The sequence below is a fragment of the Neodiprion lecontei genome, chromosome 7 (genome assembly GCF_021901455.1).
Source record: "Neodiprion lecontei isolate iyNeoLeco1 chromosome 7, iyNeoLeco1.1, whole genome shotgun sequence".
NCBI lineage: Eukaryota > Metazoa > Arthropoda > Insecta > Hymenoptera > Diprionidae > Neodiprion > Neodiprion lecontei.
Window position 1 is genome coordinate 17,360,895 of NC_060266.1, and position 23,376 is coordinate 17,384,270.

The 23,376-nt window shown below is 34.3% G+C and overlaps 2 protein-coding genes across 6 annotated transcripts; one reads left to right on the plus strand and one right to left on the minus strand.

Moving 5' to 3' along the window:
- The first annotated feature begins 1,355 nt into the window (after positions 1–1,355).
- LOC107222920 (oxysterol-binding protein-related protein 9) lies at positions 1,356–22,667 on the plus strand. Of its 5 annotated transcripts, none has more exons than XM_046746202.1 (14): positions 1,356–1,374; positions 1,683–1,928; positions 9,916–10,131; positions 12,530–12,760; positions 12,864–12,939; positions 12,999–13,088; positions 14,412–14,529; positions 14,930–15,084; positions 16,413–16,442; positions 16,513–16,675; positions 17,473–17,747; positions 17,826–18,220; positions 18,334–18,561; positions 21,013–22,667. In XM_046746202.1, the coding sequence occupies exons 2-14, from the start codon at positions 1,821–1,823 to the stop codon at positions 21,103–21,105; spliced, it is 2,178 nt and encodes a 725-aa protein (XP_046602158.1). In that variant the 5' UTR covers positions 1,356–1,374; positions 1,683–1,820; the 3' UTR covers positions 21,106–22,667. The 5 variants fall into 5 exon arrangements, with proteins under 5 accessions (XP_046602158.1, XP_046602157.1, XP_046602156.1 ...); XM_046746201.1 differs by lacking the exon at positions 1,356–1,374 and adding an exon at positions 1,419–1,532; XM_046746200.1 differs by lacking the exon at positions 1,356–1,374 and adding an exon at positions 1,432–1,504 and having other exon boundaries at positions 1,791–1,928.
- LOC107222921 (elongation of very long chain fatty acids protein AAEL008004) lies at positions 5,780–8,494 on the minus strand. The gene is made up of 4 exons (XM_015662462.2): positions 8,309–8,494; positions 7,908–8,179; positions 6,800–7,102; positions 5,780–6,015 (listed from the first exon to the last, which is right to left on the minus strand). Exons 1-4 carry the CDS (start codon positions 8,352–8,354, stop codon positions 5,851–5,853), a joined length of 786 nt encoding a protein of 261 aa, XP_015517948.1. The 5' UTR covers positions 8,355–8,494; the 3' UTR covers positions 5,780–5,850.
- Positions 22,668–23,376: the final 709 nt, after the last annotated feature.

Consider the following 23,376-nt stretch of genomic DNA (forward strand, 5'->3'; position numbering starts at 1 on the left):
TTCTTGCCTCCAACATTAATTTTGTTGCTTCCCTTTCTTCTGATTCTTCAATCTCTTCTGTGTCATCCATGTGTTCCGAGTCATCTGTCTCTTCTGATTCTTCCGCTCCTCCAGTTTCTCCAGTCTCTTTTCGTTTGCGTGATTGATTCCTTCTATGGATCCAAATACCGCTGTTGTGTGACTGCACGGAATAGTGATATCCATTTTTGTGGAGGACCTTGATAACAGAAGATCTTGAAGTCCCAACCTGACGAGATATTTCTGAACTGCTAGCGGCTGGATTTTGTGTTACCGCAGCACAAATGAGAAGACACACATTCTCACTAAGAGCTCTCCGAGGGCGAGGTATTTTCTTATGACCATTGGCAAGGCAATATGTTTTTTCAAGTCGAAGTACAGTGGACCTAATTGTATGAACAGATGGAATGGGCCGATCTGGATGTTCCGCAGCAAAGTGATCACGAACACCTTGGAAACTAAGTCCGCCGTAATATCTCCGAATCATTTCAAGTCTTTCCGCAGGTGTATATTTCGGGTAAGACATGTTGAAGAGACAATGCAAAAAAAAACCGTTGCTATGATTATTTGTTTTGTTACAGCTTATGCTAATTCCATCGGCCGTAACTTATCAATCCCTTCACGTCAGTTCCCTACGATTATAATGTAATTAAGTTTTGACATTACTGTCAGTAAAATTTGAAAGCTAAAGATTAATAAACTTGAACTAGCTCATTTCACTTTAAGAATCGGATTCTACGTTTACATTTCTCGCGGCTTATTTTTCTCTTTTGAGGTTATAGGTTTCTCTTTTTCGTGAAGAACAGCTATTCCTTTTTTTTTCGATTAATCATTTGTCATAGTGACACCAAATGAGGCAGAGCTATTCATAAATTCGGCAGCGCAAAAGAGATAAAGATTGTTGATAGTATTGAGTTGAGAGCTAATATTGGAACCACGATTGGAACGCACACATAGACCATCAAGTTATATAAGGCTGGAGTTTCACGTGCAGCAAACAACTGAACACAGCATGCTCTGATTGGTCAATCCACCACATCACCAAGCGTGAAACGTCACCAAATGGTGATTTAGGTCAAAGGACTAATCACAGTATGTTGCGTTCAACTGTTTGCTGCACGTGAAAATCTAGCTTAAGGGTCGGCTGCGGCGTCAGTCGTCACAAAATTCGTATAGATCGACCTTGCATTTTGTTTTAAGATCGAAAACAAGTTAGCCGGAAAGATAAGACACTAAGAATGGGCGCGTTTTATTTACTACCTTTCTTTTCCGAAAGGTCTGGAAGAAGGTGCCGATTAGTAGATTTTCAAATATTGACCAATCATATAAGTCCTTCAGTTTTTTCGTTTCTGAAAGGTGGTATATAAAACACATCGAATATTACTGATCTACATACTCACAGGTGCTAGACAATAGACCGTGCAATAGACTCGTTCCGTAATATAGAGATCAGGTTCTATTCGTAAATGTGGTTATGGCTTTTAAGGTAGCAGACGATTATCAAGGCAGCTTGTGTTAGTTAGTGACAGTATTTGCTTTAAAGCACTCTAGAAATGCTTGATGCACGTGGAAACATTATAATCAAACGTAGCAATTATAATTGAACGTAGTTAAAGAAAACGCATGAACGATATGTTAAATTTGTCCCATCTTTGTCCCTAAAGGCAACACTAGCGCTTACATAGCGGCAGATTTGGAATTGGATTGCAAGTTTGTTCAAAAATCACCAAAATTTTGGACCTCGATCCCACCTGTTTTTTCCGGGATTATAGGGCAGGCGGGCACATAGCAGCCTCACAAACATGTCGACGATGGAGGGTTCGCTCAGCAAGTGGACCAACGTGGTAAATGGATGGCAGTATCGGTGGTTTGTACTCGACGACAATGCCGGTCTTCTGTCTTATTATACGGCGAGTATTTATTTTGCCTAATAAACCGAGAATTAATGTCATTCCGAAGCTTGTACATCAGCAGTATTAACCCAACGACACAACAATGACAGGTTACACCCATTTTTTCGTCAAGTAGCTAATAAGTATATGTACGATTGGAACGTGTATTACTATTTCCCTACGCACATACAGCTTTGTGGTTGACAAATCTGCGGTTATTGCTTTATATCGCTGTTAGAAAGTTCACGATATTTTGCACACCCACACATTTTTCAAAATGGCTTGTTGTTTTTAACGTTTATATATGTATGCAAACTAATGTCATTTTTAATACATTCGTATTCTATGCTTTTTATATATTAATGAAAAGTTCAGGTGCAGCTAACAAACTTGTGCCCTCACGTACATATCTTCAATTTAATTGAGTAGACGTTGAATACGTTGTAGGTTGAGATCAATCTTGGGTATATTTTACAAAGCTTGACAAAATTGCTTTATCTGCCGTCTTCTATATCGACTCTTATACATCATATTCGCTGACATCATCATTAGGACGCTTCCAATTTCTGTAACGCATCGATCTGTTTAGGTCATATACATCTCCAACTTCAAGAAAGCCTATTTATGAGAAAACAAAAATCTCTTGATTTTTTTTATCCTCAGCAACTCAAACACAAATATAATTAATTAGAAAACAACAGTATTTTATGTTCAGTATCTAGCCAAATTAAATTATGTTACTCTACACAGATTTTGTTCCTGGAATTTGTATACGCGATTATTATACATTGAGTGATACTGAACAGAGGAAAATTACTATCTGTTGAAAAAGTTTGCTTTTGCGGCTAAGAGAATGCTATTTCAAAAAGTAAATAAATTATGATTTCTATCAGCTGAATGATTAAAATCATAGATTTTCTTTAATTTTGAAATAGCATTCTCTTGGCGGTAAAATCGAACTTTTTTGACAAATAGTAATTTTTCTGTGTCTAGTATCATTTAATCTATAAAAATGACATACGCGAATCCCAGACACCAAAATGTGGTTGAAACTAGCAGCAAGCGCTAGCAGCCCAGAGGCTCTCAGCCAGGACCGAAACAGGGCTCGAGCACTCTGTGCGTTCATTAGATCAGTGCGGTTGATAGCACAGTTAGATTTTCATTCGACTTGCACGATATTACTTATTCATCATGGAGAATCCAATAAATAACTGCTGTGAGACCCGGTCTCCCTCATTTGTTATTAATTATTAGAGTTTGATAATTGTCGTTTTTTTGATACTGCGGTCGATTTTCACAAAATCTGCGTAGACTCGTGCTATCAATACTATAAAATCGTCATTATTTCTTCCAAGTCTATAAAAGCAAACTTTGGGGCGAATGTTTATATTTTTCCATTGTTTTCATGTATGACAAATGAAAAAAATAATCAACTCAACTCAAGCACAAGAAGAAAAGTTTTTGTTGATTGACGATTATTGAGACTTCTGCAAGTGATTTGCAATGTAAATTGAAATCCTCCGAAATAAAGTCCAAGTAAACGTCAAATCATTAAGAATAAATGCACCAAATTTTATCAAGCTTCATAATGATTTGAAGCTTACTCATAATTTATTTCTGATGATTCAATTAGCTAAATGAGACTTTGAAGAATCGAACAAATTTTTTTTATTAGTAGACAATCGGTAAACTTCCTGTCACTGGTTGTTATGATATGATATTAAAAATTGAGGTGCTTTTCCGTTCAATGGGGAAAAAAATCATTCACATGGTAGAATTATCAAGGTAATATCATAAGGATTTGTTGCAACAAAGCTTTTTGATTTTTTTACGTGGGTATTAGAAGGACAAGATCGAACTTTTACTCACAGCTAGCAAAGTGTTTTTTGAAGTTTCAGTTTTTGTTTACAGTGCTCCCCCCCTAAGATTTCAGACTCGGGGCTCTGGTTCCAGGAAAAATATCTTAGAGAGGTATCCCCTCTACTCTTAAAAGGTGGGGTGTATATGTAGACAGCTGACTTATAGTAGCGGCTTACGCGCATGCGCAAGTAAACAACACTGAGTATAGTGGGGAAGCCGAATTGCGGGGAAATGATAGTAAAATGAGGGGAAGTAATATCTTACAGAGGGATATCTTAGGGGGGGAGCACTGTACTTGAATAATATCAATTGATAACAAACTTATTGTTTATAACAAACACAGTATTCGGTTGTCGTGTGAGCCAATGGTATAGATCAAATCCCAAAATCTATTCAACCGATTCACTTGAAATTGGACAGATCATTGATTATAACATTTTCTTTTGTATGACTGGATGATTTTAAGAAGTGTCGTTGGCAACCAAAGATTAAGATTTTTTTTATCACTGAAAATCGAAATTATTTTTACCAATGGGTCACCATTTCTTCGATTTTTAAAATTTTACCAAAATATCCGAACATACTATAGAAAATCTCATAATCAAAGATCTATCCAAATTTCAAGTCAATCGGACTAATAGATTTTGAAATTCGATGCACGCTGCTGGACTACACTACGGATGAATACCTTTTTCGTGTTAATAATTAGAAATTAAAACTGAAACCTTGCAAAACCCCTTCCTCACCGTATGCACAAATCTGACCTCGATCTCCTCATACCCCTGTAAAATAAATGTTGAAAATTAATGTCTTTTTGAAACAATTCCTGACAATAATGCCTTAGTAGGATTACGATTGCATTAGAATTTAGTTACACGAGTTTTGCCTTGCAAATTACGCATTGACATCTTAACGATTCAGCTTGTAGTTTTGCAGATCAATCCATCTCTTCCAAAACTCTTGAAAAGAACATTCAGAATTGCCACTCAACAAAGAAAATGTGGAATAGACAGGGATACTTGTTCTATCTCGAAAAAGTCGTAGAAAAGTTAGAGAATAGAGTGGAATTTCTGGAAAAACTAAAATTCGAAACTCGAAACTTCAATGTAGTACCAAATATTAAAATTTTAGCAAAACACTTGGCATATGTGTATGCGCGACTTGTTTTTGCTTAAGCGTTTCAAACAGGTAAAATTCCAAGACTTCAAAACAAATCACAATTAATTCGTAACAATTGATTACATTTTTTCGTTTCTTTTGTTACTTTAAAAAAAAAAGAACGAATAGTCTCTTGTACGTTTCATTATTGGATTTTGAAAATTCAGGAAATTTCACAGTCCAAAATTAGTGGCAACTCTAAGCTCAAAACTGAAGAAGCGCTGTTCTTTAGAATACAAAATAATTGGGAAATGACTGAACACAATTGGTAATATTACATTTCTAGTCTTTCACAGTCTTTGGAACAAAAATGCTCAGTCAAATTAAGAGATGAGTAAATGAATTCTAATGACAATATCGATAATATATCCTTTATACATCATCATGTATACCGTGAGTTATGCTGAACATGAAACGATCCATCACCCAAGGCAGGCAATCGGAGTTACAGCTCATATGATTTGTTTGGGCAAGGTTTGTGATGGCCGTTGCAGGGTACGATGCTCAACCTGAACATGAGCTGTAACTCCGGTTGCCAGCCTCGAGTGCGGAATCGTTCCGCGTTTAAGAAAACTTACTGTATGATTTTTTGCAGTATTAATTATGCTATCATTAATTGTAACTAGATTGAAGTTAGGAGTTTTACTAGAAATGTATAAATTGTTACGAACTTCAACATCATGGAAATCCCGTCGAAAACATGATATCAACTCATTTTTTCATTTTGAATAGAAATCGACAAATCACTATTACAGTGGAATATGAGAAAATGAACTAGGAAAAACTAAACATCGTCTCAGGCGAAATGGGTATCCCCAGGCTATGCCCTGAGAACCTAAAAATATATAGTGTTCGTAATTTATTATTATAATTATTATTATTTTTTTTTCAATTTACATTAAAAGCTGATACATTTTTTAGATCAAACAGTCTTTTTTTGCGACGTATAATTCTTTCTATAAAAATGAATAAACAAGAAAAGATTTATGAAGAGATTTATTATGTAGACCATCGCTGCTGTTGTTGAAACATCGCACGAAGATGACAATGCTTGGCTGGCATGCACCAGTAGTACACAAAATTGAATCTGTGCAAAGAACCACTGTTAGTTTACAAAACATAGAGAGTTAGATCAACATTCAATTTTTCTATCTCTATATTTCTCAGAAGTTGAGTTTTGCCTGGATCAGATGCAAAGTTTTGTTCAAAAAAGAGTTGGCTCTTAGAATCGAGAAATAAAATTGTGGAAAATTTTCTTTATTTGTATTTATCTTTGAGACAAAAATTTTTCATGAAGTCTTTCACTGAAAAACCGGAAGTAAATTTGAACATCTGAATCATTGATATTTAAAAAAATTATTTCCCCAGAAAAGAGTTTCAAAGGTTTCAAACATTCCAAACAATTATGTTTGAATTTTAGATCGTTTAAACAAAAATATAGAGACATTCATTCTATACGAATTGTTTTGCAAAATTTTCAGGTGCCGTGCGCAAGAGTTTTCCCCGAATCTAGTACAAATTAATAAATATTCGTAATGTAATTTGTAACCAAATTTGCCAAACAACTTGCACGGTATTAATTGCTTCAAGTTCAAGTTTTATGGTAATATTTTTGAGTACTGTACTACAACATTAGGCTTGAAAATTTTAAGAATACTCTCTTTGTTTGAAACCTTGTCATGAAAATTTTCTGTAGTTCACATTGTGGCAAAAAAAAAAAAATTTTCACAACAGCTTCGGCAGTTTTCGAATAAAAATCTATTTCTCCATTATACCTGTAGACATTTTCAAGTGCCAGAAAATTTTATTTCCAGATTTAAGTAACTTTGGTAATAAATTCTCAACTCTTACGAACCAAGGTGTAAACTCACCATTTGAATAATTGTAATGTAGGGCTTGATAAAGCTCATGATTTTTCGTAATCTTGGACCTCTCGCTGTCAACATATAGTAAGTATACATAATGACATGAACCATACTGTTCACCATTATGGGAAAGGTGCACATGCCTCCTGCAAAGTACTTGACTGAAATCCATATTATCAACACCGTTGTAACATGATGATAAAGATGCAGAAAAGATATTTGTCTATCTTTTTTCCTTAAAACGAACACTGCTGTTTCCGATAGATCAATTATTTTCAAAATCATGGTCCACCAGGTTACCTCTGCTTGCTAAAAGAGAAATGTCAAGATATAATCGAGCACATGCCCAGACACACCAAACTTTCACAAAATTGAAGTTGGCACCATTAATGTAACGAAACTTTGGTACAGGAATCGCTATTTTGCAATTTTTACAATGACTTTCAAGCTTTTGAGTTTCCAGAATATAAGTAAGTCAAGATTTATTTCTGTTTATTGAATTCCAAACAAGTCCAATCAGCTGCGTGTGAAAATTTCAAATTATCACAGTTCACATTGACCGTTACATCAAATATCGCAAATCCAAAAGGTTGAAAATCCAAATGAACAAAAATTCCAAATGATTGAAACTGAATGGTCGAAATCGCAAATAGGTCAAAATTCCTAATGGTCAAAACTCTGATCTTAACTAACCTTCACGTGTTTGATAAACGCTTAACGGCATACCTAAAGGTTGGTAATGTGCAGAGTTTTGACCGTTCAACATTTCGACCAACAGGAATGATGAACATTCAGAGTTTCGATCATTCAATATCACGGTCAGTCTGAACTCTGACTCAGGTGTCAGAGTTGGGAATTAATGTTGGAAAATAAAGGTTTTTATAAAACTTGCATCGTTAGATGAATGATACTAACTTCAACCTCATAAACTTTTCCTTGAATATAAAGATTTAAAACAATAAATCTTTCTACATGAATATTTGGGATCAAATAATATCAGTTTGGAAGATCGTTAGTCATGATTCACGTCTGACGAATTTGGAATTACATACTTCGTTCATGAAATTTAACTCGGACATATGAATACACAGATTTGATTCGGATCCTATCTTACTTGTACAGCCATTGGATCCAGCGAATAATCTATGGGCTCGCAACCCACGGTGAGATGTGTTAGCCATCCAGCAGTTATTAATTTATAGATTATCCATGTGTTGTAAATGATTTGAAAAATATTGTACCATGTAAGGAATGTTCTTAAAAAATAAGGTTTCGTATTTCGCATGTAGCGTGGTCCACAGGATAACACAAAGTAGAGATAACTTGCTATTATTATCATCACAGGCAAAGGTGTTGATATCAACCACCAGTCGTTGGTCCGAGAATCTGAAATCAATTGAACCCCATTTCGAACTGATATATTTATTGCAAATGTTAAATTTGTTATTATATATACATGTAAAAAGCCTTTTGAATATCACTGATTTAGTATTATAAGAAGTTTAGTCAACTCACCCGCTATTTCGTCATTGTAGTAGTAATATGTCTCTGCTAGCCCCATAATTGTGAATTGTTTTAACCCAGCCAACCAACCAATGAAATTTATTTATCTTACTGTAAGGACTACATGCAACAATAAAGTATGAAATCTTTTCCATGCTACGATCCAATCATAATGAATGAACAATACGTAAACCTAATCAATCCCAAGACGTTGCTTCATATATGCCTTCGCAAATGCCCCCCTTCTTTACCTGTATCATTATAATGTACGTCATTCTATTCTAATGATATGTAACATCCGTACACTTGAATGAGTTGGTATATATTTATTCACCTTCAAACCTTTGAATCTAAAATGCTTTTTTCGTATTCTCTATAATCATGCAAGGAGCACGCAACCACTTTTAAGTAGATGAGTTTCAGAAACCATCTTTGGAATTAACAAATATGCTGCACTTGTTTATATGAATAATCGTTCAATTCACAAGTATGCAATTCCGTGATTTCCACAATCTCAGTTATATTCCTTTTGGATCGGAAACAGTTGGCAAATTGTATCGGACGTAAAATTAACATTTCGAATACCTATTAATTAAGTATTTGTTCTATTATTTTCTACGAGTCATTGGCTTCACACGTATGTAGAATACACGATTCAAATTTGTTAGGTTGTTCTGGGTAGTAACAGACCACGAATAGTCAGGGAATTATATTATACTACTTTTCTCTATTCTTTTTTACTCAATCATTTAGAAGCTTCAACTACGTTTTATGAATTCAGTTGAGCCGGAAACAATATTGTTCCATTTCTATGTTTTCACTCCCTGGTACACAATTTAGTGCATCGTTGATTGTGAAACCCGCCAAACGTCAGGGAATACTGACATTTTTTATTTGAAAAGTCAGGGAATTTTATTTCAGCAAAAGTTTTGCCACGCTGTAATGCTATAACGAAACATTGACCAGAATCCCTATTTTATAACTTTAATAATACTCCGTAGGGTTTGTGGTTGCTAAATAAGTGCGTTTTACTTTACATGCATCCTAGTTTATGGTTTATTGCGCTTTGGATCACTCCCAAGTTATAAAATAGCATTACTTTTTGCACACGCTTTGTTACATTAATATTGCAAAATTCAACCTTGAGTGAGAGTGCATTGGTTGCAGAACATTTATTTATTTACATACATAAGATAGTGTGGCCAATGCTCAGTTGGCAATCAAAAATTCGCTTGATAGCTTCCGAAGCAAAACAGATACCCCTGTGCAGTTTTGAGGAAAGAATCCTTTGCAAACTTCATAAAATATTTGCATCCCTAAAACATAGTTTGTATTCATTGTTATATCCACAAATAATAATGGTACAAAGTGTTATATGCTTCATTTTCAATTATTTCAAATCTCACCAAGAATAGAATTTGCAGTTTCATATTTCGAATGTGCAAAATTAAATGCTAAATTTTCTAAAGCAGTATTTATTATGATAATAGTATTCTAATTGATGTCACGCGGTATTAACAATCGGCAACCTTTGAACCCGGTGGTAGCATTTTCTAGGTACTTATTAAATAAAGATATGATGTCGATATTGTGACGGCGAATTTGAATTTTATTTTTAGAGCAAGGAGAAGATGATGCGAGGTGCTCGACGTGGGTGCGTCAGACTACGAGGGGCTGTGATTGGAATCGATGACGAGGATGACAGTACTTTCACTATAACAACTTCCTCATCCAAAGATGATTCAAAAACGTTTCATTTCCAAACAAGAGATGGTGATGAACGAGAGCGTTGGGTCAGAGCTCTAGAAGACACTATACTCCGACACTCATATGCGGTACAGTCTCTTATATATTTCAGATATGTGTGAAAACATTGTGTTTAAACAAATATTTAATGAATGTAAAAAAAAGTAGATAATTTTAAAAGATTAAGTCCTAACAATATGCTTCGCCGTAATTATCATACAATACTGGTCAAGAGTTCATTCCAGTGACCCCTGCGAAGCAGCATTACTTATCACTGGAATAATAATTAGGAACAAATACCAAACTCGAGACTGTATTACATGGCAGTTTTCAATGTACAGTGCACTCTGCCAATAGTGCCACTTCACCTATTTTGCGAGCGGACTGTATAAAAGATCTACATGCAATACAACTTCTTTAATGTTTTAAAACAATCGAATGTTGCTGATTTTATTTTCTAAAATTCCATTTCAAACACAATAAACGGTATTTTATTAGATATTTGAAAAATCTGATCAGTGGCAATCAAAACTACTCAATAAATGATTAGGGTAAAAAAGCCCGTTTTCGGGCCAACCACCAATTAGTAACAAAGTGTCATTTTACTCCTCTGAGAATCTCTTGTAACTTGCTACAAGAGTTTTGCGTTGGAGGAATCGGATTCATAAAAATAGGCACTTGTGTATTGTCAATTTAGACGAGAGTTTGCTCACTAATAAAGAAAAATAAATATCAAAACAATATACAAAAAGCCAAAACTGCTGGCTAGAGTGTTTGTCTTTTCACTTATCTACAGTTCGTATGTACAGTTCACACTGCCTCAAAAATTATTTAACATTTTGGTGATTTTTGATGTCATTACCCGTTCATGGAATCTCTTTAATGCATTATCTACATAGAATCTTGGCGTCTCTAATTCAGCCACTACATCTGCAATTTTGATCAATTCTCAGTTTTACTATTACCTCTACGATGGCTCGATGTGAGAGTAAAGAGACCGTACTGCCCTTGTTAACATGCTTGTATCACACATCCTTGTTTTTAGCGACATTAACCAACCATGATATAAGCTATAGTTATACTGTAAAAAATATAAATCACATTGACTCGGTAATTCTTGAAATCGTGTATTTGGTCTCAAAGATATTATTATTCAGTGTTTATGAAAAGAAAAATTCATCCCAAAAAAAGAAGATGATAGTTTGTTCCGTAACACCATTTGAGAAAATAATCAAAAATTCATCAAATTCGAGGGCTCAAAACTGTATTAATGCAAGGAAAAATAACTGTTTATGGTCATAATTGGATTCCTTGACCTCAAAAATACTTAATACACATGCTTTCAGAAGTAAATATTCACCTGAAATACCCAAAAACATTGAATTACTTCAAATGAACCACAAATGAAAATGTAATGTAGTGTTTTTGTTCAAAATGTACGCCAACATCGAAATCGAACAGGGTACCCCCTTGGAGACTGAAGTCCGTGTATCTCAAATGCAAAAAAGGGCTTAACAGCCCCATTTTAAACACAATTCTGAACAAAATCACTCCAACACATTTTCATTTGACACAGAAATAAAGAAACGGAACAGATTCTACGAAATTGCAATAGTAAATTCGTAGAATTCATGCCATTTCTTTATTTCTTTATTTCATTTGGTGCAGAAATAAAGAAATGGAATAGAATCTACGAAATTGCAATAGTAAATTCGTAGAATTCATGCCATTTCTTTATTTCTGCACCAAGTGAAAATGTATTATTGGCACATACATATGTACAGTTTTTGGAGAAGTATGATCGTGTGTGTTTAATGTTAACTACGTGAAGTCTTCTTTGATCTAACTTAGACTATGAAATGTCATGTCAATTGAGGTATTACAAGTGTCTATACCTGTGAATCTCATTGCTTCAACGCAAAGCCCTTTTAGAATGTTATAATGAGGTCTTCTCAGACGAGTAAAACGACATATCTTGATACTAATAAAGTGGTGGACCCAAAAGCCAGTCTTATCGACCCTAATCCATTGAATGATAGTTCTACGTGGTAGTAAGAATCCTCAAAAATAATCGATTGTTTTTCCTCACAATTGGTTCCGTTTTTTACACCCATGAACGACGCAATATAATATCAATTTATGTGATTAGAGTATCAATTATTATCATTGTCTTACTTATTAAGTACCTATTTGATATAATAAGTGAAATATAAATGAACATTTTCACCTGATATTGAAAAATGTTTTGAATGAAACTATAAATCAAAAAACTTTTCAGATACTAAGCCTACATCCATGGATTATTTTTAGTTTAGTAGCCATCACTACACGGTCGCAATAGCTCCTTTTTTTATTTTGCTCGAGATTCTTGTGCACAAACACTGTGCAGTGAAGTTAATAAATGACTTGATTCGTTGCTATACTTAAGGACTATGTATAAAAATCAAAATATAAACAACAATTAAAAATACGTACACTTGCTTACAGCGTTGGGATCCCTTGAAGCCACCGCCTAAGCAGGACTTTGATCGCAAAGTTGCAGAAGCAGATGCTTATCTTCAGTTGTTGATTGATCAGATTAAGTTGATCGAAGGAAAAATACATAACTCTGCGGAAGGAGTAGATGAAAAGCAAGAAGTTTATGCTGCAGTTTTAACTCAAGCGAATGCTATGCTGAATTCAGTAAAGCACACCATTGTTCAATTACAAATTGCAAAGGTATATGAAATTCTGCGAAGTTTCTCCCAAATCTCAATTTACGACAATACAGAAATGACAGGGCTCAGTTTTGATCGTATTTATTCACTAAACATTTATTCAGAATACAGCCATACCAGTGAATGGGATATACCGAGGTCCTGCCGAACCTGTCCACATTTTGCCTACGCTCACACATGGTAAGTATCTCTTTCCAATTTTCTGTTTTAGTACTGATAACAGATTTCAATTTTTCTAGTTCCAGCAGGAAATCCCGAAGCCACTGTACAGGCTGGTATTGAGTTAGGCTCTGAATGTGTTGAGCCACGGGTACCAATCTTGCCAAATGGTAAGTTCGAAATTCACTGTTCTGCTATTTTGCGTTTTCAACTCATCAAGAATCTCAGCATGACTCTTAATTTCATGAATTATTTTGGGTGTGAATCTGTTAAAATATTACCGCAATATAATTGTCCCAAGTAAAATTGTTTCTGAAAAAAGATTATCTATTACTTTAATTTTAATTTAATTCAAAATGCATAATGAAACTCAGTCAGGTTGAATATAAATAGTACAATTAAATTTCTCTAACATAAAAAAAAAAAATGTATAACCCGCAAATTTTAATTCATAAAAAGTAACACAGATTATCAATATACGGAGCAATTATATTATTACATCATTTCTTAAATGCCAAAAATGTACGGTTCGTTCAATTAAATTGACTGTTTTATTTATAAATGAATTCTTGGCAGAATGCCTGTAATAGATCTCATCTTCAGTTCGGTAGTTATTTACACCAACGTTTTAAGTACAATAATTATCGACTGTAATTATAAAGTTATAATTTATTAAATAACATGTTCACGTCATTAAAAATTAATTCACAATCGAAATGAACCCTAATTCACTAAAATTGGGCAAACAATACGATTGTTGAATTATTAAAACTGAACAAGTGTATTTTATTTCTAAAATCATTAGTTGCTGAGACTTTCTTTACTTGATTTCGCGGTTCTCTAATCTTCTATGTTAATGAGATATATGTTTATACCGAGAATATTAATACAAATCGCACCCTACACACCACCCCCTGAGTCACAACACATGTACAACTTTTACTTGAGCTGAGCGTAGCCAGACAAATGCTGCGAACGAAAACTAATGCGTGTGTTGTCGCTGGCTTTCTGCAGGTGGCGTGTAGGGTACGGTTGGTAGAAATATTCTCGGTATAAAAATCAATTTCAGTTACACTCTCAGTTGATAATATTTCTTACTGACCGATGATGAGCTTGATACCCTTCAGGGAATGCTATACTCGTATTATGCTTGATTTTCGTCTAGCATTCAACCATTCGTAGCTAATAAAATGCCGCTTGCTACAGAAATTGATCAAATTTTGAAAAAACATGTATACTATGATGGTAAAATGTTGGAAAAACTATTACAGGTTCGAATCAATATACATATGAGCAAGTGTTATTCTGTAACATCCAAATTGTTATATGATTCATGGATGAAAACATGCTTTCAGACTTATTAAATCAACAATACTTTTCATAGATTCTTGCCAGACAAATCATAAACATTCAAATTCATATTTCACGGTTTTGTAATTGGGTTAATGTAATTTCTGTATAATACTAACACATTGTTTTTGTTTTTATTTTAGCTATGAACCTTCTAGTCCCAGAATTTTCGTACTCATCATCAGACGAAGATGATGATTACTTTGATGCAACAGAAGATATTATTTCATCCCCGTCTTCGGCGCACAATCATTTGCCTCTGTAAGTATCAGTAATGCCTCGAATGTTCAAATTTGACAAAGTATTGTTATTTTATCATGACGCACTTACATCTACTATATTGAAATCTTATGGAAGTTACACATGAAACAAACGTAACATTATATTATATGGTCAGTTTCAATACTTTTAATTACAGATTGACAAGACATTTTTCAGTTATATTCTTAAACTAACCCAAATTGATCGCTCAACTACTATGTCAGTAATACAACATTAGCAGACCACAAATAGAAGCACTCGTTCCTTTTTTCACGCTGAGTGCCATTCGAGTGATGCAAGCATGTTGCAAGAAAAATTGACACAACAAAAATTTGTTATTATCGACAAGTGTTTTATTTAATTTGGATTTTACATACTTAACCGCCAAATCATCCAACAGACGGCGAGTAAATGATAGATTACAACAAACACAAGAAAGCAGTTCAGGCGATAACCGAAAACAGCCTCCTCCACCCCCCACAAAAGGTGATGGATCCTTGGACTACGATGGTGAGTTGAAGGTTGATGGAAGTTTATGCCACCTTAAAGGGGTCGGTGAGTCAAAAATCGGTATTTTTTTTCATCGAATTACATGAACAGATTTCTTCCCCCCCCCGTAACTAATGCAATATAGTCACTTTTTGTATAACAAAATTAATAGCAGGGTATTCTCGAAAAATTGACAAACAATGACACCAACGGCATTAAGTAAAAAGTGTATTTCACGATTCTAGAGAATAGTTTTCTGTACACAATGAGTCATTTCAAAGAGCAATCGAACGAGTATACTAGATTCTTAATAGTTTTAAAGTGATTGAAGATCAGAAATTGACATTTAAGATCTTATTTAAAATTTTAGTATTTATTTTTCTTGAATTCATGGGCAAATCTTCATAGTCTGCAAATACATTAATTTGATAAATCCTCTATGTGCGACTATCTCGTAATAAAATAATGAAAAAGGATTTATTTTTGACTCACCAACTTCCTCTATCTGAAGAAACAACACTCGAAACATTTTGCGAAACCCAAGTTGTAGAGGCGCTATGGTCCTTGCACATTAATTTTGTAGAATAAATACCGTGTATGAATAGACTATAAACAAAAAATTCACGTATCCATCGAAGTATTTTGCACCTCGTCAAATAATTAAAGAAACGTGTATTGCTTAGTTTTGGGGAAAAAAAACTTTAATATTGCTCATGGATATAAATCCTGAATCGAGACTCTTTATTATGGCACTACTGGTTCTCACACCTATGCTTCCAGATGTACGACATGTTAGAGAGTAAAAACCAAGCAATTTCTACGATATTATAGATGATTCAAGTATTGACAAGTTTGAACGAGGTTTTTGATTTTTTGAATAATTCGATTTCAACATGGCCAAAAGTATAAGGACCAATCTATATGAAGCAGATAAGTCATAGAATACTTGGCAATTTTTCATGAAAGCATAAACCCAATATTGCAAATTACATTAAGATATTTGCAATTAGAAATTTATCAAGGTTTTATTGACCTATTGACATGTCGCTAACCATTAATATGTGAGCAAATTTTTTTTTAAACATTGTGTAGAAAATCTTGTAGGTTTATAAAAAAAAAAAGAGGTGAAAGTTGACAAAAGTTGAGTTTCCATTGGTTTATTTGATAATTCATTTTTCGAAGATTTTTTTGAACACTGATCTCCGTGTCCCACAAATCTGAAAAAAATGTGGTATGCACTTTGCAGTACATTAAAGCTTGAGGATTAAATTTAAGATAGCGTTTTGCCTCGTTCTCGAGTAATAGATTCTCAAAGTCCACAGTGCATGTCAACTCTGTGTCTCAACAAAACTAACACACGTCCTCCAAAGACTTTCCTTTTTTTTTTTTTGCAGCTCTGTATGATGAAGAAAGTGAGCCAGAAGGTAAGTGCTTTGATTTATGCGTCAATGCTACTGATGTATCATTCTTACTACTTAACATGATATTTAACAGTGGATTCAATGGAAAGTCACGGCTCCGTGGTTGCACACTTGTTGTCGCAAGTAAAGATTGGTATGGATTTAACCAAAGTTGCTCTGCCCACATTTATTTTGGAGCGCCGGTCGCTCTTAGAAATGTATGCTGACTATTTTGCACATCCAGATTTCTTTGTTAGGTACGTATTTTGCTTTTGAATAATTTCTGTTTATGATAAATTTCATTTTTATACAAAACTTGGAGTCCACAAATAACGCTGAAAGACAAGGCTTGTAGCAAATTACTTTGTTTTTTGCACAGAATTACTACTATGCTATTTCTGTACATGACTTAAATTATTAAAAGAATTTTTTTGAGAAAGAAGTTCAAGGAAACCCCATTTCCCCATTTACTGGTATTTACAACCTTCAGTTTTTTATTTTTGATCAACCTAATTCCAATATTTTTTAAAATACAGTGGAAGTGTTGCAAATGGAATATGTCAAAGCAAGAAGTTTGAGATTTCGATCAGGAAAAGTTAGAGGACTTTCAAATCCAATTTGAGTGGCCACCCTGAAAAACTTGAAAACGCCAGGGATTTTCAGGTCCAATTTTCAGTTGGGACCTCACACTGGGAATTGTTTAAATTTTGTCGCGGAAAAAAAGCTAGATCAGACATGATTATAAATACAATTATCATGCCATTGTTTCTAGATCTACACAAACTTTCTAATCAGGAAAAATTAATAGTTTCCTGTACTCGAAATAAATTTAATCTAAACATGCCCAGTTACTTTGAGATCTACTTGGCAATTCTCACCTAATTACCTAGTTTTCTTTTTTTGTTGCTTCACAAGTAACAAAGTAGTGCAACTCATTTGTATTAAATCATGAGTTTTAAGTCAATTCTTCAAGTAGAAAGAATCACTTCTTCTTAGTATCAATCCTGCAGATGAATGGCCAATAGATCTTGTCAATGGAATTCATGCGTTTTAGCATAGCAGACATGCCCACTCCAAGAGAGAGAATGGTGCAAACGGTACGATGGTATCTCTGCAGCTTCCATGCAGGACGTAAATCAGGAGTTGCTAAAAAACCATACAACCCGATCCTTGGTGAAGTGTTTCGATGTCATTGGGACCTTCCAAAGGATACTGAATCAGACACACTTTCAAAGGCCAGTACTAATACTGTAAATGATGGGCCGGTACCTTGGTGCCGAGAAAATCAACTAACCTTCGTTTCTGAACAAGTTTCTCATCATCCTCCGGGTAAAATTTGTTTAACGAAACTGTCGAACATCTGTACAGTTTTTATATCTAAAATAACTTGCTCTAATTGAATTTCAGTCAGTGCTTTTTATGCTGAACATTACGCCAAGAAAATTAGCTTCAGTGCCCATGTTTGGACCAAGAGTAAATTTTTGGGCCTTAGCATCGGTGTGCACAACGTTGGTAAAGGATGGGTCAGCGTTCTAGAACACGGCGAAGAGTATGTTCTTACTTTCCCTAATGGATACGGAAGATCTATTCTTACTGTTCCATGGATTGAATTGGGAGGTGCAGTTACAATAACCTGTGCCCAAACTGGATATCATGCGACCATTGATTTCCTTACCAAACCCTTCTATGGCGGAAAACGCAATCGCGTTACTTGCCAGGTCTTTCAGCCAGCCGACAAAAAACCTTTCCTCGTTATCAATGGCGAGTGGAGTGGGACTATGGAGTTGAAATGGTCTGACGGGGTAAGCGCTCAGCTGTTATGCAGAGAACATTAATAGAGCAAAATCTCATTACTTTTGTTGCCCGTTTCTAAAAACGTTTTTCCTCCTTGTGGAATAAAAAAAAAAAAAAACAGAAAACAGAGCTCTTTGCGGACGTGAGAGAACTGAAGGCTGAAAAAAAAAGAGTGATACCTGTTAGCGAACAAGAAGAATGCGAATCGAGAAAAGTATGGCGCGAGGTAACTGCAGGACTCAGATTAAATGATATGGATCGAGCTACTGCTGCTAAGTGTTCGATCGAACAACGACAAAGAGACGAAGCTCGCCTACGGAAGGAAAGTAATGTTCCCTGGCAGACTAAGGTAAATTCTTTCACGTGATTCATATTCATGCCATGGTCAATTCACACAGAAAAAAAAGTTGATAACTATGTTGATATTTCCATATGTTTCTTACATATCCTTGTAGATTATATAAAACTAAAAGTGATAACATGTGAGTGCATAAGAATTCGTTTCAATTTTATTTTCCTCGAAACAGTCTTTGCAGTAAAAATGAAAATATAAGACCTATTGCATTACAAGTTAACTGAAAACAACATTTTTACAAGTCTGAAAATAATTCAGAAACTACTGTCAAGTAATACTTAGAGCAATATCTGAAAGGGTACGAAAAATGGTGATTTAATTGATGGTGAATAAATGTCCCTATAGTGTGATACATATGAGTCAGTCCACGTCAAACCGAACACCTTTTTTCGATTGATCTTTTCGATTGTTGTGAATTTTTTTTAACGGATTATATGGGTGAAATAAATTCATCGAACAATTTTTTATTTTTTTTTTCTACCTTTATTATTTGAAAAGTTATTCCAGGTTGAAAATTGCCCAAAATGCGAAAAACCGTCACACACGCTCTCCTTCAAATCTTCGTATCTCAGGTTCTATTTGTCTGATCAACTCGTTCATGGGCTCATTTGAAAGAGCTGGAATTGGGCTTCCATTTCATGCTGCTGCAAATTTTATAATAGCAACAATTGAAGATTATTATAAACAATTAATTTTCAAACACGATTTTTATCATCGAAACCGCGCTGTAAAATTCCAAAAAAAAAAATATAGGCGTATTCCTTGATCAATTTACTATCAGATAGGTGAGTTTCAATTTGGAGAATTAACGGACAGTATTTTTTGAATATTAATAATCGAGCGGAGGTGCGCGCGCGCGCCGACAATCGAGTTATTTGGCAAGCGGCGTGGATCAATCTTATACCAAGTACACATAAAATGGAAATAATGTTTATTGAAATCCAACAAATTGGTTTGAATTGTTTATTAAACTCTTTGTATTATATAACTACACGATACGAATTCTTAATACTATATCAAACTTACATCTAAAATACTATTTATTCTAAATTTATATAAATGTTGTAACTAGATGATTATATTTATATTATACAGTATCATTATGGTTATTCTTCGTCTCGATATTATATGATAGGTCATAACTGGATTGGAAGAAAATGGTCGTTTTTATAATAGTTATAATATGTGATATCTACTAACGATCTTCTTTATAAACAGTAGTCTTTAGGAACTTTTTTGCTTTCGAATATCTTTTTGCAATTAATTCTGATTTCGAAATAGCCTGTATATTACATTGTGTATGCGGCTGTATATTACATGTATTATATACAGTCTATTTCAAAATCGGGATTAATTACACAAAGATATTCGAAAGCAAAAAAGTTCATAAAGGCTACTGTTTATAAAGAACATCGTTAGTAGTTAAAAAAAATTCACAGCAATTGAAAAGATCGATGAAAATTTTTGGTCGATTTCGTTTGGTTTGACGTGGATTGACTTATACATATACTATACATATAAATGATAAATTCCATAAGTGATGGAAAGAGGAAAAATTATGGCTTTATTTCACTTAACCCTTATTTGACACACTTCTCTGGAATTACATAGATTTCATATGGGATTGTACCCCAGTGTGTCAAGTAAGGATTAAGGAAGTTTTAACGGCATTACGTAGCTAGACAAAATTCGGTTGAGCTGCGTGTCTGACTAGCATATTAAGCGTATTAAGTTTTTCAGAGTTTGGCAATGTCGCGTCCTGTTATTGTGAAAGCTTTGTATACTCATTCTATATACTTCCAAGATCTGTCGTGCATGGTGTCCACTTTTTTAATGTATAAGCAAAAAGTAACTCTAATACAGTAATTTCGTGTTTTACGCATGTCATGCGCTGTTGCCATGTCACAACATATCATGGCCTGCACAGCTGGATACATTATTTCAAATAATTTTTTCCAATATCATGGAAGTGGTCAATAATTCTGAAATACCTTTATGAATTATTATTAGACTTGCTTCTACTGCCTAAAAAAATGTCAGCGCAATTTCAATGTCACTTCATTACTAATTTAAATGATAACTTCAATTCTCGTCCATTCCTCCATAAGCATAGGTGTAAAATGAGCGAAGACATAGTTGCTTATAATCGATTAATCAATACAAAATTTTTGATCTGGTGATTGAATTATATAAATCTATTGAATTGCCAAATTTTAGCAAAAACTGAACCTTAATTCTCGTATGGTTTGAACTCCCTTAAAATACAGTCCCATCTTTCTCAAGGCATATCAGAAAACCATTCTTGAAAACAATTTATCCCCAAGTTCAAAATGAAGGGGGTAAAGAGACAAAATGCAGGTCATTGGAGACTATGCCTAAGTCTCAATCTGTTAATAAGAATTCTCGACTCAGATTTACTCAGGTGTTTATTACTTTGTGGAACAGCTTTTTAAGGAAACTAAGGATGGAGGTTGGGCATATGTGTCACCACTTTCGGACAGACTGCCTGTCACTACAAAGGAAACCAACGATGCGTAAGGGACCCGAAGATGCTTCACAAAATTTAAAAAACAATATTAATTATAGATTTTCAATTTGACGATGATGTCGTAAGATGTGATGCCTAAGGTCTCAAATGACCGTTGTAGTATGTGTAAATTGAAGGGATAGAATTAAAATGCCTTGCTATATAGTTTATCGAATGAAAGAAGAAAACAGACATGATTGAAATGATTAGATATATTTTGAAAAGCACAATAATTAACAAGGTAAATTAGGTGCTCGTATTTGAAATGCAGTTTAAGACATGGATTACTTGAGGGCTAATTCAGACTTATTGTTAGCAGCTCAAGAAGACGGAGTAGATGGAATATAATGCAAATATGTATACTGATCACGCCTAAAGTGTCATGATTGTCTTTTAAACAATGCCATGCTAAGTATTTTGTAGTTTCCAAACCAAAAGTTATTTAGTGATCTCAAAGCAACGTGTTAATGTTATGTGTAGATTGAAAAGGTCATTCCGGTTTGGAAATTTCGATTGATTAATTGTAATAGCGAGAGAACTAATTTTTTTTTATTATACCCTTGGTGGCGGAAGAATGGGGTTTTACGTTTCATAATTGTTCAAACGAAACTTTCAGCGACTGAATAAGCTTCTTCCGGCCAAACAGCCTGCCTCGGTTTGGATACTATGTATAGTTTTTTCAATAAGATGGCCAATCGCTTCAATTACATAATTTTTGAAAGTAGGAATTGTATCCTACGATCACTAAGAAGTAAGATGTCATATAATGAAAATATTTGAAGGAAGGTATGCACCAACTTTGAACAAGGCTTTGGTACACATTTTTAATGGCGACTTTGGCTTAGAAAAAGTGCAGACCGAGTACAAATTCCGTGAATGTCAATTGGTGTGAGAAACGAGAAAACCAGAGAAATCATACCGAGTGCGCACTTTATTGCAAGTGGAATTCGCTATAGGGTACAAAATTAATAATCAAGATTCTGCGGATTCTCAAATAATTTTCCTGTGTTCATTGCACGTGTAACAGGACGTAAGACGTTATTTATTTTAAGGTGTACTTCAGAAACGTGTACCAATGCCTTGTGAGTCACTGTTAATATTTGTGTGTACGTTTGAAACGTGAATCAGAGATATCTTTGATTTTGTGTCGAGTAATCAGGCGTTTTTGTGTTTATTATGCAATAATTCATGTCTAATTGAAGTAGGGCGAAATAAATAAAGCTATACAAGAGTAAAAAGAGTAATGTACCACTGTAATATTTGTTCTATTGAAATATTGTAGAGCTTATAATACCATTATTGAAATTCAACACATTAATTGTACTGCAGAAGATCATTAAGTTTGCTATCATAAATATAACATAGACTTCATTTGAGCCCTACGCGGTGCTTTCTTTGGTTATAACAGTTAGCAGCTTTATGCAACATTGAACTGTTGTATAACAGTTAAACTACGTACGTTTTATCTTAAGGCATGTGTAATTAATTTAGTACAATATTATTGTAATGTACATATACATATAAGTATATCCGTACGTATGTATCATACGAATATTCATAGATTATTTTATAATCTGCGTTGACATTTTTTGTTACCCAGAATCTGGTTTCTTTCCCTTTTTCCTGAGCTGATGGTATTCGTCGAGAACCGGTGAACTTAATCTTTCAAATCTATATCTCCTGCAGTTCTCAACCAAGAAGTGCCAATTGATTTTGAATATTTTATCGCAAAATTAATTAGAAACATATTTTTCGTTGGGCTCATAGCGGCCTCCTTGATGAGACAAAGTGACTTCAAATATTCGAAAAGTGATCATTCACTGACTAGTGTGACTGATAGAGATTACTAAAAACAAATGTAAAGTTTTTTAATAACACTGGCCCACTTAAATTTTAAAAGGCTTATGGTTGAATAAACTTCAGAGTCGTGTTTAGCGGACCAAAAATGCATAAAAATCATACTTGGTCTATAGTTTTATAAATTTTTTTCTCACCATAACTGCTAATTTTTGGCGATTTTTATGGTTTTTTGCAATTTACTTAAAATTTTGAGGGTGTACGGGCAAATCTGACTTCAGATTCGGATTGAGCGCGTCAAAATACATAAAGATGGGTAGGTCCGGTCAAAAGTACAGACCACTTTTTTTTTCATACTTTTTTTTACTTTTTTTTTCATTTATCCATCATATTCGTCCATGGTTGCACTCAGGCCCCAGACACACACACCGCTAAAAGTGGTTCGCAAAATGTCCCTCGATCCTGCCGCCAATTTCCACCACTAG